General features: G+C 40.6%; 1 protein-coding gene across 1 annotated transcript in view; it reads left to right on the top strand.

Moving 5' to 3' along the window:
* The first annotated feature begins 1,049 nt into the window (after window positions 1-1,049).
* LOC139644101 (protein TMEPAI-like) overlaps window positions 1,050-16,428 on the top strand; it is a 32,081-nt gene continuing 16,702 nt past the window's right edge. The window contains exon 1 of the mRNA XM_071519483.1: window positions 1,050-1,149. Within this exon, the coding sequence (XP_071375584.1) occupies window positions 1,050-1,149 (100 nt within the window). The remainder of the gene's footprint in view (window positions 1,150-16,428) is intronic.

The raw sequence follows: 16,428 nt of genomic DNA, 5'->3' as shown, positions 1-16,428 counted from the left end.
CATCTAGAATGTGTCACTATTAGGTATTGTAGAGCAGGGGCGGACTTAGTGATTTGGGGGCCCTGGGCAAAGGCAAACATGGGGCCCCCTGAATCCCAACATTCACCCTTTTTTTTATATAATTTATTCTCTCCTCTTATACACTTTACAGTATTATCTCTTTAATCGTTTTTCTTTATTTATCTTATCCTGTATTTCTTATCTAATGTCTTATATACCTTCTATTTTCCACCACTTGCTAAGTTCTTTGCATCTTGCAGAAAATGGTGCAGTGGCAAAGCAAAATAAGGTTTAAGTCAAGAGGCAATATTGCGCTAGAAGTTGGAATTACCACTATAACCTGACATAAGATTAAAACATTTTTATTGTAACAAAAAGAGGGTTTCTTTTTAGTGTGTCTGTTTCTTTTAAACTGATGAGAAATATGTTTATTTAACTTGTATTCTAGTATATTGTGGGGCCCTCTGGCTGCTGGGGCCTAAGGTAGTCGCCTACCTTTGCCTAATGGTAAGACCGGCCCTGTTGTAGAGCAACAGAGGGACCAACAGAGTCTCTGCTAGTCTCTCTGCTAGTCTCCAGGGTCAATGAAAGGCTAGCTTTTTCAATGGCTGTCTGGATTGTTGGTGGCTGGCTGTAATTGTAAACGCCAGACAAGCCCCTCTCCCCCCCCCCTCCGCCATTGTCACCAGCCAGCCAGCCTCTCTCCCTCCCCCACGGCTGGCTGGCTGGCTGAGGAGGAGGAGGAGTGTCAAAGCCAGCCCACATCCCACAGCACTGAACAGTCGGCTATTCTTCTGAATGAACCGGAGGGGAGCGCACCGGGGGGAAAAAAAAAAAATATCAATACAGTATCTCAAGATGTGGGCGATCTATTTTCCACACGGAACTGCAGACATGTATCCAGGGAAGAGCAGAATGTCGTGATGGAGGATGTGTATGAAGGCTAGGGGCCGGCGCTGACAGCAGGCTGCTGGACCAGTCGTCCCCTCCGCTCCTCGGCTGGCGGCTGGCAGCTCAAGCTCCCCCGGCGTCCCGTTACTCCCAGCCCCATGCAAAACAGAACGGTCCCGGGAAGCTCCAGCAACACAAACTCCAATGTTTTTTGCTCCTGCAATTGCACCGGATCCCAGCCACAGGGCATGGATATATGTAAGTCATCCGCTTTTGGTGTTATTCGAGCTGTTTTTGGGCACAAATCTGTCCGGTTTTGCGCATTTCCGGGCGAGCTAAAGCGCGTCAATGTACGGTAATTGGTTTATCCCCAGACTCCGCTGCGTTGTAACGGCATAACTGTTAACTCTGTCGAGCTCTTGTGTTTAATCCGGTTCGAAAATGCGCTGAATTAATATCTGAGCTGAGACATATCTGGTGTAAAATCATTTAGGATAGGCTGAAGCCACTGGGAGTTTGGAAAGCCCAGCCATCGCGACGGCCGTGGCTCTCCGGCTGTAGCCCCACTGGTTTTCGAGGCCGGATTAATTCTCGGCTGCAATTTAACTGTCTGTGAGCATGGCTGGTCACAATATGTCATATTTATGTGGAGTTGTATGCTTATCGGTGTCTTTTTACGGCTACAGTTGAGTAATGCATCCCGGCCTATAAAATGCGGTTACAGCTGGAGGATAGGGGAGAGAGATAAGCTTGGCTAAGTTGGCATACTCCTACTAATGAGGCGGCTCAGAGTTGGCTAGACGTAGGCTACAGTAGACTGCGGTAGGTTAGTTTTTTTGGCCCTGTTTGGCCCAGTTCGGCCTGTCTGCTGTCTGTGCGGACAGGCTGATAGATCAGGCCTCCACCCTCCCCCACATCACCTCACCTCCCACCGCCAGGCTGCTGCCAGACAGCCCGGTCCCAGCAGGACAAAGACGGTAATGGAAACCAGTGGGGCCTCACTGGTGACAAATGGCCAAATGTATTGTCATATTCAGATGAGAGCAGACTGGTCCAGACTACTCCATCTGGCTGCTGGAGACCGCAGGCTCCGTGCAAGGCGCCGCGCACTAACTCACTTTTCTGTTCACTTTGTTTTCATTAATAATTGATTTGATTAATAATGTGTCCCCAATAAATGATGCCTTTAAATTGGTCTTGTTACAGCTGTTAATGTAATAATTTACTGTTAATAAACCAAATCAAATTGCAGCAATAGTGTAGTAATCCTAATGTCAGAAATTTCCCATTAATAAACAAATTAATAAATAAACGAATTAAACTTTTCGTGTTAACATAATAATTATTACGTTATTGTGTTTTATTACATTATCAAGATGGGTGATATTGCCAGTTTCCATAAATAAACAAATTAAATAAATAAAACTGGACTGATAATGTAATAATAGTTCACATTTAATACACAGCTGTCACCTTGATTATGACAGTATGTTGGGCCGCTGGAGTGCAAAACACCAAAGCAATGAGAATTTATCACCAAAATCAAGAAAAACAAGAATCTTGTGGATTTTCACGTTAAAATATTGAATAATTTTCGAACCAAAAAAAAGTACAGAGTTTAAGTCTATCTTAGAACATTATAGTTTTCCAACTTTGCTGAGTTGTAGGAAGTGTGAGAAGGAACAACTTCAAGTTACTGAACAACAACTTGAAGTTGCTGATGATTATGGCCTTCAGTCTCATCATAAAGATGTTTTTGCTCGGCGGTGTTGGCCTGTACTGTGTAGCTCAGTGGTTCTCAACGTGGGGTCCGTGGACCACCAGGGGTCCATCAGGGGGTTCCCACGCAAATTGATGAATTGTTAAACTTCAGCATTATTTTATTTACAAGAAGTTAACACAATTAGAGAATGTAGAAGAATGACTGTTGTGAATGTCTCTACCTACAATACAGATAGTCATGGAATTCTGGACAAAATCATATCTAACAATAAAAATATTCGCATATTTGGGTCTGAGACACAAAATCTCATCAAATGGGGGTCCGAGGCCCAAATGTGGACTAAATTAGGGGTCCTTGATATGAAAAAGGTTGAGAATCACTGGTCTAGCTGAACACAGGCATAGCTGCCTTCCAATGGCAACTCATCACTCTCACTCCTATAGCAGATGGCTGGGAGGGACATGGAGGACTTCTGTCTTGCTGTAGCAATGTTACGGCGCTATTCTAGAAAATTCTCATCCATCTGTCTTGTATAGTGAGATGTATTAGGTAGGTATATGTGTGCACTGAAGACCCACTACATGCTTATTTTAGTCAGAAGCTCTTATCTGCCAAAAGCCTGCTAGCTGGCAGCCATTTTCAGAGAGAATATAAGGCTATTTATAGACTGGTGTTGAGAGAGAAAGGTAGAAGAAATATCTCAATATCTCTGTTATTTGGTTGTGAAGTTGTTACGACAGTATTTAGGCAGACGGATCCATGCAGGCTTTCCTCCGACGAAACCCACGATCAAACACCACACTGTGAAACAGTTTTTCAAAGACTGGGTGAGGATCCAAAGTTGGGTTGCAGGAATATAAAAGGGCTACTAAAGAAAGTAGGGCTGCAACTAACGATTATTTTCATTGTCGATTAATCTGTCGATTATTTTCTCGATTAATCGATTAGTTGTTTGGTCTATAAAATGTCAGAAAATGGTGAAAAATGTGGATCAGTGTTTCCCAAAGCCCAAGATGACGTCCTCAAATGTCTTGTTTTGTCCACAACCCAAAGATATTCAGTTTACTGTCATAGAGGAGGAAAGAAACCAGAAAATATTCACATTTAAGAAGCTGGAATCAGAGAAATTTGACTTATTTTTCTTTAAAAATTACTCAAACCGATTAATCGATTATCAAAATAGTTGGCAATTAATTTAATAGTTGACAACTAATCGATTAATCGATTAATCGTTGCATCTCTAAAAGAAAGTGGCTTAGATTTTTAATATCTGAAAATAAATGTTCATTTTTAAATCATTCATTCATTCATTCATATTTCAAATGTCATATGTCAAAAGTATTGCTCTAAACCGTCCTCCTTTCCCCATGTTTGTCAAGTCGGCACCGCCAAAGATTGTAAAACAAGCAAGATTACCTTGTAGGGAACAGCTTGTACACTGACCCACAATGTATATAGAATCCGAGAAAGGTGATGATTTACTTCCACAGCTCAGCAATCATAGTTTTAGAACATCTTTGACACTGGAGTTCAGCTGCTGCTTGTGTTTTCTAAGTTGTATGGTACAATCTGTGCATACTGGCGGCTCCAATAGGCAGCAAGTGGTAACTGTTTGAATTTTGAAGCCTTCATTACCTAGAAATCCTGTAAGGTGACTTCGGTGAACCGCACACTGCCTCTTTTTCCGTCCTGTTTTTGTGTTTAGCTGATGCACTTGCACCTTTTTAGGTTCATCACTATGCATTTGTGTTGATACATTTATTATTTTGGCTAGATTTTTGTCCAGCTAACTCTCAGCAGTGTGTGGACTATGTACGACTTTTTTGGCGCGGCATTCTTCAACGTTTTTTCAAAATTACTTCCTTTGACGTAACCTGATGCATTGAATTTCTTATTCTGATGCTCATAAAACGCGCATTTTCCAGTTCTGATTTTTTCACTTCCTGTGTGGAGAAGATTTCCCACCAGTGACCATACCGACACCAGAGCTTAATTGGGGCAAATAGCAATCTACAGCATCTCCATTAGATGCTACATTGTTTTTTACCTAAAAAATCTTATGCATAGTGCAGCTTCAAATCAAAGGAGTTCTCCAGACAGACTGCATGGTCCACTGAAAAGTGAAAATGTGAAAAGTCTGCTCTTAACTCTTTGTTGCCATTGGAAAATGCATAGTTTGCTAGATGATTAGGGCTGGGCAATATATCGATATTATATTGATATCGTGATATGAGACTAGATATCATCTTAGATTTTGGATATCGTAATATGGCATAAGTGTTGTCTTTTCCTGGTTTTAAAGGCTGCATTACAGTAAAGTGATGTCATTTTCTGAAATTACCAGACTGTTCTAGCTGTTCTATTATTTGCCTTTACCCACTTAGTCATTATATCCACATTACTGATGATTATTTATCAAAAATCTCATTGTGTAAATATTTTGTGGAAGCACCAATAGTCATCCCTACAATATTGTCGCAATATCGATATCGAGGTATTAGGTCAAAAATATCGTGATATTTGATTTTGTCCATATCGCCCAGCCCTATTGATGATGATGAAGCTGCTGATCAACGTGAACCATAATCAGGAAGATAAGCGTGTAATGATGATTGTAAGCAAAGTTGTCTTTATGATGTTTGTCATAAAAGAAACTGCTTCAGTGCAAAGTAAGGAATTTCATGTACAGTCCACTTCCTGTTTATTTGCACTGGGGACATAATGACCCAAAAGACCCAAAAAATAAAGCATGGGTCTTTTTTCTCTGCATAAGGCTGAATGAATGAATGAGTAATGGATAGCGCCTGTTCCTGGCATGTAGTTTCAGAACTGTCTCAGGTTTGCCCACTCACCCCTTTTTGAAGCATGTCTGTGTGATGACAGTGCGTATTGTCTGATGTCCTCATAAAACAAGCAGATCAATAAGAATCCACGAGGGATGGGACGATATGCTTATCGATAGGATTCGATACGCGATATGGGCTTCACGATTCAATACAGCCACGATACAATGTAATAAATAACAGTTCAATGATAAAGTCTGAGTTTGCAGAATTCTGTTTATTTCTGAGACACAAATCTTTCTAGCGGTGGCACTGGGTTTAGAATGTAAACAACAATTTAAAAATGTAATTACAAAGTGCAAATAATATAATTTGGATGGAGAGCTTGTGAAATTGTGATGGGCAAGCCGTCTCATTTGTGATTGCTACAGCAGAACGACATGGAGATAATATCGCGATTCATTTTTCTGCCCCACGATGCGTATTGTCACATTTGTGTATTGTGATATATTGAATTTCAATATATTGTCCTGTCCCTGCCAAACTATCTGCCCTTTGCCTCTTCCATCCTTTCCCTCTTTTCTCTCCTAAATGCTGTTTCAGAGGCTTTTCAACCCCAACAAGAAGAAAATTCACAAAATGTAAAAAATGTAATGTAAAAAAAGATTATTTACTATGCAAAGAATGAGTGCCTCATTTAAAAAATTATGTTGTGAAAATTGACACATTTAAAGATATTGAATATTGGCACAAAGTATCATCTATAGGCAGCTTAAATCCAAAAATGTCTATCAGTATCAGCCTTCAAAAACATACTTTCCATCCTTTCCCTTCTTTCCATCTTTTCCATCCGTTGTCTCCTTTTCATCCTCTCCTATTCATTCTTTCATCCATGATCTCCTTTCAATCCTTTCTCTTCTCCTTCCCATTCTATTCTTTCCATCCTCCCTCCTTCCTAACCTTTCTCTCCTTTCCATTCTTTCTCCCCTGTCTCTCCTTTCCATCCCTTCTCTCTTTTCTCTTCTTTCCATCCTCCCCATCCTAACCCCTCTATCTTCTCCCTCTCTGTCCTCCTCCCTTGTTTCCAAGCAGAGGAGGCTCATAGTTCCAGCCCAGCAGTAATGTAGACCGTGTGTGTGTGTGTGTGCGTGTGTGTGTGTGTGTGTGTGTGTGTGGTTCGGGGGGGGGGGGGGGGATAATATCAGCTGTCAGACCAAGGAGAACAATGGAGGGGAGGAGGGGGATAGAAGAAAGGAAGAAAAGATGATAGGAAAGGTGAGAGGGGAGGAGAGATGGAGACAGTGGAATGGAGAATGGGAAAATGAGAGAAGACACTCGCTCTGTTTCCAAATGCCAAGAGAATCATACGCAAACTTTTGAAATGTGAACATAAAATGCAAATTAGGTACGTTTTCATCAGCTGAACTGAAGAATTAAATTTCCTGCATGTCAAAAAATGAGAAAAATGCAAAGAGTTTCTCAAGAATTGATTAGTATTGTGTAAGTTATTGTTTTTTCATGTCAACTAATTAGGGCTGGGCGATATGGTTGAAACCAGTATCATGATAATCATAAGGATTTTTCTCAATATCAATATATATCACGATATGGTTCATGTGTGCAAAATCACATTAAATAATCAAATTAATGTTCATCTCATTGAACCGAATGGTAATGTTAGGTGTGATGTCAAACAAAACAGAAATATTCAAATAATATTCCTACCATACCTCATTTTATGAGAGTTTTTAAGTCAAATTTGCTTGTCATCATCAATTCAGACAGCAGAAATGTGTGTCACAATATCAAAATATCTTCATATCATCACGATATGATTCCACTGAAAGACGATAAACGATAATATTGAATTATCGCCCAGACCTACAACTAATGTTGGTCATATTTCATGCTTTCATCTTAAGACAAAAACAAAGAAGTGTACTTGGTGATATTCTGTACCAGCCAACAATCATAAAACCACAATGGAGACTCCATGTTAGAAACAACACATTAGAAGTGATATTCTAATGTATCAACTACCAGGGATGGGAAGATATATCGAAATTCAACATACGTGTGGTGGGCCAGAAAAATGAATGGTGATATATCTCCATGTCATTCTGCTGTAGTAATCACAAATGAGACGGCTTGACCATCACAGTTTCACAAGCTCTCCATCCAAATTATATCATTTGCACTTTGTAATGACATTTTTATATTGTTGTAAGGCTGGACGATATGGACAAAATCAAATATCACAATATTTTTGACCAAATACCTCAATATCGATATTGCAACAACATTGTAGGGATGACTATTGGTGCTTTCACAAAATATTTACACAATGAGATTTTTGATAAATAATCATCAGTAATGTGGATATAATGACTAAGTGGGTAAAGGCAAATAATAGAACAGCTAGAACAGTCTGGTAAGTTCAGAAAATGACATCACTTTACTGTAATGCAGCCTTTAAAACCAGGAAAAGACACTTATGCCACATCACGATATTACGATATCCAAAATCTAAGACGATATCTAGTCTCATTTCACGATATCGATATATTGCCCAGCCCTATATTGTTGTTTATATTCTAGCAGCCAATGCCATTGCTAGAGAGATTTGTGTCTCAGAAATGAACAGAATTTTGTCACGCTTTGGTGACATTAAACTGTTATTTATTACATTGTATCGTGTTTGTATTGAATCATGAACCTCATATCGTGCATCGAACTGTATTGTGAGATAAGTATATCGTCCCATCCCTACTAATTAGTTAGCATTAATCAAAAATAAACAAAAAAAATCAATACAATGAGTTTAGAGCTTACCATAGACTCGTTCTCCAAACATCATTTTGTCATCCTTCAAGTAAAAGTTGTAAAGAACTGGGAAGCTTTGAATGACTGTAATCAACTTCTCGCCCTTTTCCCACTGGCCAGGCAGAACTATTCATGAAACAAAACCTCATTGGTAGGGAAACAAGGGCTTCTGGTGTACTTGTTTAAAGTGTTACTTGCAATGTGAACTCACCGCTAGTGTTTTAGGCCAAATATCAGCCTGATACAGGGTTCCTACGCAGGTCTGGAAAGTCTGGAAAAGTATTAAAAATGAATTTGATCATTTCCAGGTCTTGAATAGTTCGGGAATTTTAAAAAAATGTCTGGAAAAGTACGGAAAATGTTGCGGTTCAGGTCTGATACACACATAATTCTAGCTTTTATGTTGTTGTAGACCCACTTTGAGTCCACGGTTTTTGTTGATGTGAAGAATAATGTTCAGATAGAGGGACGCTCTTATTACCCAGCCGCTGTCAGCATGCATTATATCAAATACCCACCAAAATCAAATCCAGTCAAGAACATAGGGTCTGGGAAAAATATGGAATTTGAAAATGGAAACCGTGTAGGAACCCTGCCAATCATCTCACATATTCTGATATTTGTGGCTGTGAAGAACAATCTTCATCTATACAGTGATATGACCTAGTGAGCAGGGGCAAGATGTCTATCTGCGTAAATCATATTGAACACCAGGCAAAATCTTCAAAACAAATCAAGGTCTGGAAAAAGGATGGAATTTTTGAATTGAAAATGTGTAGGAACCTTGCTGATAGCAATGTGTAAGTATTTCAATTGAAGAGTGAAATCCTCCAGTCCACCAATCCGTGGACAAACAGTCTTCTACTGTCGGCCACTGAGCAGCTCCACTGGGGCAGTTGGGGGTTCAGTGCCTTGCTCAAGGGCACTTAGACCGTAGTTGTTGAGAGAGGGGAGAGCATTACTCGTTCACTTTCGCCATCCGGTCTGATTCGAACCAGAGACCTACCAGTCTGCTGTAAAAAAAAAAATCTCCAGGCTTTGTTATCTGGATGCACCGTCCCCTCTCCTCCCCCATTTAGCAATATGCTAAACTAGTTGTGTGGGGGTCGTGTGTGTGTGGGGGTGTGTGACCCCATGCTTATTTGTGTGCATTGCCCTCTGCCAGTAGCAGCTGAGGTCCCTATAGTGAGCCAGCCTTGACATTGGCCATGTTTCCCCTGTATGTGTGTGTGTATGTGTGAGTGTGTGTTCCATCCATAAATGACTAACTCCCCCAAGGGAGCTGCTGGGCAGATTTGTAGTCTGTCCCATGGTAGGGGCTGTCTCAGTGTGTGTGTGTGTGTGTGTGTGTGTGTATGTGTGAGGGGGTTATCTGGCTGTTTATAGATTCAGTGTGTGTTATGGTGCATCAGTCTGAGGTCTGGGTCTCGCCTGCTTTGTCTAAAAGACCTACAAGCTGATTGTATTGGGTTGGTTGGTAGTTGAGCAGCTCTACATTCCCTTCTATAGAAAACACTACTGGATACTGGATGCTGAAGACGGCTTCCAGGTTGGAAAGTAGGGATGTGAATAAGGTTGTGTTCATACCCAGCATCTGGAGTGTTTACTCCAGTTTTCTGGAGTGTTTCTGGAGTGTTTACGTTAGTTTTGGCCAGCTGAGAACAATGCCATTCAATCTCAGAATAATGGCACACAGACGCCTGAAAATGCAGGTCTAGCAAGAGAACTGTGGTGCGGTTTGTTAGGAGTGAGAACATGAACTTTTGCACTCTGGTTCAGACCAAAGAAAACCAACTAGAGGTGTGATCGCACTAGGGCTGAACAATTAATCGAAATTTTATCGAAATCGCAATATGGCCTACTGCAATTTTCAAATCGCAGGAGGCGCAATATTTGTTAAAGGCGAAATTGTGTCAAAATAGCATTTTAAAGTAAATATTGTGGTGCTGCAGAGATGTCCTGGCCTACACATCATATTCTACAGACTTAAGAAAACATCTTTGTTTGGTACAGATCCCCGCAAAAATCCCAGCATAATCATTTTAATACGTTTTTCAATGAAAATGAGAATAATGATGTAAAAATTATCATTCCCTCTAATATTGCAAATCATATTGCAATTGCAATATCAGTCAAAATAATCGCAATTAGATATTTTTTCAAAATTGTTGAGTCCTAGATCACACCCTAAGTCAATGCGATGTATATCAGTTAAACCCCTTGCAATCTCCAGCCCTGTGACTTAGCAGTATCATATAAATGGAATTACAGCCCAAAGTCTACTGAGTGTTTCTGATGCTGAACAAGACCAGGCTGAAAAGCATCCAGAGATTGGCAGAGATGAGAAGGGAAATACTGAAATGTGGACTGACAGACTGAACGGTATGGAGAACGTCTGACAGGAGAACCTGTGCTTTCTTGTCTGGTTTTTATTCTTGTCTTTATTTATCAGGGGGGAAGGTGGGTGGAGAGGAGGGCCGACGAGCCGACCAGACAGGCACTACAGATGCTAGACACACACGCACATACACACACACACATACACCAACAAGGTCATTACCAATGCACCAGACTCCTCATTATGAGCCGCCTGCTGTCCCGGCTCCGCCCCTCCCCAGGGTCAGGGGTGAAAGGTCAAGGCCTGTCAGTCATGGCGAGTCATTCAGCCTTTGTCTCTCTCTCTCTCTTTGTAGACACAGCGGATATCAAACGTCTACACACGCTTTCCAATTTTCTAGGTTTTATTGCCTTAATTTAGGCCTGAAATCAAAACCCATTGAATCAGACATTTCACCTTCATTTAAATACTGTATCATAACCATCCAAATTGAGGTAAAAACAAAAAGCTACACATTTCTGACAATATTAAAAATAGACAACTAAAATACCTTGGTCGCATAAGTGTGAACACCCCTATTGTGGTAATATTTAATTAATCACATTGCAAAGCACAAAGCCTTTATGAGATACCTTTATGAGACATCAGATAAAGTGATTCTCAGTAGATCAATTACAAACCAGGATGTCACTGTAGGTCAGTGTGCAGAGACAAGCATGGACAACAAAGGGCTAACACCAAATACAAATCCGATTTTTGAAAGGTTCAAATTTAGGAGAGGGAAATAAAACCATTTCCAAGTCCTCAAACAGGCCTTGAACAGTGAAGACTATAATGAAGAAGTGGAGGAAACATGGCAGCAGCAGGACCTTGCCTAGGTCAATCCCTGTTAAGATGGATGACTGACATGGAGGAAGCTCATCAGTGACGCCAGGAGGGACATAGCAACCTTAAAACAAGTGCAGGACTGGATGGGAGAGTCTGGACACTCCATGCATGTAACAACTATTGATTCTGGCAAGACGCAAGCCACTTCTCACTGAAAACAACAGCCAGTGCATTTTATGAAGATGACACAGTCAATTCCCCGAAACCATGTGGAAAATGTCCTCTGGTCTGATGAGACCAAGGTAGAAAAATGTGCTAACCTTCTGCAAAAAACTCAAGTTAAACAAGAATTTCATCTTTCAACATGAAAACAGCCAAATAAGCAAAGGAATGACTGAAAAAAGCAAGATCAGTATCCTGGACTGGCCCAGTCAGAGCCTGGACCTTTGATCTTATAGAACAGTGATTCTCAAACTTTTTCATATTAAGGACCCCTAATTTAGTCCACATTAGGGCCACGGACCCCCTATTTGATGAGATTTTGTCTCTCAGACCCAAATCTGAGAATATTTTTTATTGTTAGATATGATTTTGTCCAGAAATATGTGACTATCTGCATTGTAGATAGTCATAGAGAGAGATAACAGTCATAGAGAGATAACAGTGAAACTATGATCAATACAATCATCCTTCTACATTCTCTAATTGTGTTAACTTCTAGTAAATGAAATAATGCTGAAGTTTAACAATTCATCAATTTGCTGGGGACCCCCTGGAACCCCCTCAAGGACCACTGGTGGTCCCCGGACACCACGTTGAGAACCACTGTTATAGAAAATCTGTGTACTGGCCTAAAGACGAGTGTACATAGGTGGTTCCCTTCCAATCTGAGTGAGCCTGAACTCTTCTGCAAAGAAGAATGGCAGGACATTGCTTGGTAGAGAGTTGGTAGAGAATAGTTCAAACAGTCTTACTGCTGTTATCAAAGTAAAAGGTGCTTCTGTTAAGAATTAATGAAAGTGGCACACTTACCCAAGTTCCTCAAGGGATCATTGAAGTATCATTATTGTTTCATCTTATTGTGATGCAAACACCAAGGTGGTTTAGTTTTCCATTTTAATGCATTGCCAGAAATTAGTAGCCTTTTGATTTTTACCTTGATTTGTATTAGTTATTCTTAATTTCAGGAATTAGATGGATTGATGGTGGATGGATGGATGCATGGATGGATGGATGGATGGGTGGATGGTAGACAGTTAGATGGTGGATGGATGGTGGAAGAATGGATGGCTGGTGGATGTATGGATAGATGGATGGATGGGTGGATGGTAGACAGATAGATGGTAGAATGGTGGATGGATGGTGGAAGGATGGATTATGGATGGTGGATGTATGGATAGATGGATGGATGGGTGGATGATGGAGCAAAGTGCAGCAAAGACATGGTCTTCCAGGACTAAAAGCCTCTGTCATGATTACTAGCATTGTTGGACTTCTGAATCTCCAAGCTATTTCAAATATGGATTAACTCTATTCATCATTAGTAGATTACTCTCAGTGTATTTAGGTAATGTCAAAGTCACATCCCTCATGATAGAATTATATTCTAGTCATGTTTCATAACTCTGATATATATATTTTTTTCAAGTTAAATCTGTCCGGTTAACTTCTCCTGGATGACCCAAGGGTTTGTGCCCCTCCCACCCACAGACCCCATTCCCAGCATGCATTGTGTGGGGGTGTTGAAGGTCACCCCCGGCGCCTGACCCTCATTTATTTACCCGTCAGGATGTTGATTGGGTCCCGCTTGTGCTCTCCTAATGCACAATTGCACCACCCCCATACAGCTGCCCTCAACCAGCCCCCCCAGCTCTTAGTCTTTTACTGTATGGAGATCAGTCTGCTCTCATCTACCATCCTCTTGTATCTTTTATCTCTTTTTGTCTCCATTTCAGACACTACTGATCATATTTTGAGTAAACGTTTGCAAGATGTTTGGGATGTATGTGTGTGTTGGTATGGACCTAATTCAAATGTTTGCCATCAACCATATTTGGATTCCTTTTATCAGACCTACGAATGCTGTGTATGCTCTTTTTTCCTCTCATTTGTTTCCTCTTGTCTTTTTTTATCTGTATAGAGATATGTTGTAGTGAATTGATAAAGGGCAGTTTTAGATTGTAAATCTTTTCTGCGTCTGTCGCCTGAACTGATGTGGGTCAGTGTTACAAGACGATGATCTCTGCTAGCTAAGCCTCTTACTCCACTGCTTCCATGAGCTAAAATAGCCTCAGCACAATGCAAGTAGATTTATCCTTCACTTGACTTAAAAAAGGAGTTACGAATGTTAGAGCAATATTGCACTTAGTTTTAACATGGGTATTAATGGGCACTTGACCGCCATGAAAACCAGAATATAAACTAATCACCAAGATTGGATGCAGCTGGATGAGTTTGCAGCATTCAGATTTTTACTTCCCATTCATTTGAACGAGCCACGAAAATAGACTGAAAACTGACATTTAACACATTTGTGAACAGATTCAACAACAGATCCTGCTACTGTGATTTTCAACATATTTTTTAGAACATGATTTCACCAAATAGCATTTTTATTGATAGACAAGAACATAGCGGAGGGATACAAATATACAAATAACTAAACAAAACCTATTTTCAATGTAAAGTCTTTGAGTAGGCTAGTAAGCTAACTAGCTAGCATCACTCGGCTATCCAGCACAGGCAACCTGTGTTGGGTAACATTAGTTGGATAGTTAGCAAACTTTTGTCCTACCTGGTCAAAAATTGATAAAATATATGTAATATTACATTTGTAATTTAAGCAACTTGAGAGTTGGAGTTGGAGTTGAGAGACGATGTTTCATATGCAGATATCTGTTTATAGAGATTAGCCGAAATGTCGTCTGGACCTAAAACACCTACAAAAAGTATTGATGTTTGTTTATTGTGTGGAGAAACGTTCGACTCTCGCGTCTCAAGTTGCTAATCGGACTGTAAACAATGACCAGCGCACGGAAGAGGAAGTCTTGGCCCGGATGTCCGCTGGCTACACCGGAAACCCCGAAATATTGGCCGTCGCCCCCAGAGTCTAATCGTCGTCAGACCGATAGACGATGGGTTCCGAGATTGTGGCATATCCATAAACATTTGTAATTGTATGTATATAAAAGCAACAGTAAGATTTGCATGCTGTCCAGAAAAGAAAATTAAATGAATATACCCCCAAACTAAAGCATACTGTAAAATCTGAAAAAAGGAAGCCAAGGCACTCGTTGGTGTACAAAATTTAAAAAAAGCCTTTATTTTTTTCCGGCTACCCTACATGTTTCAGTGCCTTCATCAGTGATTACTCAGTTGCAGTGCAAAGACAGAAATACACCATGTACAACCCATAATCATTTCATGAATAACCCTATTTTCCTACTGTGCTGTTGGTAGATAGTGATATCTGTTGTGTTACGCATATATAAGCTCCTGCTGCCTGTGAGGCTTGTCAATGAATAGTTTCCAAGGAAGGGTTAGAGAACTCCAACTACCCGTTCCAATTACCCATGTTACCACAGTATGAGGCCAGTGTGTCGCCTTGATGTGTGGGTGGACTTCCTCTTTTCTTGATGCTCCTTTTCCCTCAGGAAGCCAGTCTCTGCTGCATCCAGCTGTGTGAACACCGCCAACTACATCCATCCACAGTACAGTCAAAGGAAAAATCCTCCTCAGATACTCTCACACTGTTAGATATCATCAACCTCTGATGTTCAATGCATTCCGGGAGTAACAAAGCATTGTAATTTCCTTTTAGGTGTACGCAATTTCTACCTCGTCTACCTCTACTTCAGTTAGTGATTTCTGACATTTCCCCAAATGCCTTTCGACAACCCCCAGAGAAGGGGCATGAACTTTCTTTCAACTAGAAGGGCACTCGGAGAGCGCAGACCTCCGCCAAGGTTCGTGCTATTATTGCTTGTTCGTGAGTCGGATCCGGATCCGCTCCAAAATTTAATGGGTTTGTTCTTGGCCCATGCTACATCCTCGTCCATGAAGTTTCCATGAAAATGGCCAGTAGTTTTTCCGTAATCCTGCTAACAGACAAACAGACAAACAAACAAACGGCACTGAAAACATAACCTCCTTGGCGGAGGTAATAACGGATACATGAACCATTGTCACTTAAATAAATGTTGGTATCTATGGATAGCCACTGAGAAGCCTTGTATTTGGCTATAGTACGCCTAAAAAAGTCACATAATTACTCCTCTGTAGTACATTAATGTTCCTCACAGTACAACTTGAGTTGTTTGTGGAAGAATAAGCAAAACTAGATAATTGTGTTCACTTACACATAGATAAAACCAGCATATCGCAGGTGGAAAAAGAATGGACCTGGTATAGCAGCTTAAAATGCCTAAAGTGCTGCAACTGGTTTCCGCAACAAGTTTGGATACGCAAATGTTACGCATGCTGTGTAGTTTTTGGTCAGAATCAATTGGCACTCTCACCACTGTTATCTCCCTATTATTATCTCCAGTGTAGACAATTCAAAATCAGCAACTAAAATCTTCACATATGGGACTAAATCTGATGAAATGGGGGTCTGTGGCATGAAAACATTTGAGAAGACCCGCTCTATAAATCAGCAGTTAAAATAACATTTTAAATGAGGTAGCATGCCTATGTCAATTGGTAATTTTAATTCGCAAATACAAATCTTTGACCCCAGCTCCTGGTAAACTACCATGACTTGACTTGACCCTGATACAATCCATGGCATTTCAACTTTCATTTAGCAGTTCATCACCTACACCTAGCTTTAACACAGCCATGTCTAGTTATAGGACGCTAAGTGTAAGTGGTAAGAGAGTATTGCATTGTGTGTGTGTGTGTGTGTGTGTGTGTGTGTTTAGGTAGGACAGGTGGCGTCTGGTCTTTTTGCTCCTGAGCCCTGGCATACTGATCCTACTCAGCTAACCAGCAGCCTCAATAATTCAGCACTAGTACAGTGTGTGTGTATGTGTGTGTGTGTG

This window comes from Centroberyx affinis, unplaced genomic scaffold, assembly GCF_046629955.1.
Source record: "Centroberyx affinis isolate AG114_WGS23_722 - 3 ecotype Tasmania unplaced genomic scaffold, CSIRO-AGI_Caff_v1 ptg000701l_1, whole genome shotgun sequence".
Taxonomy (NCBI): Eukaryota; Metazoa; Chordata; class Actinopteri; order Beryciformes; family Berycidae; genus Centroberyx; species Centroberyx affinis.
The sequence above is the reverse complement of the archived record's forward strand: the minus strand, read 5'-3'. Positions and strand labels throughout refer to the sequence as shown.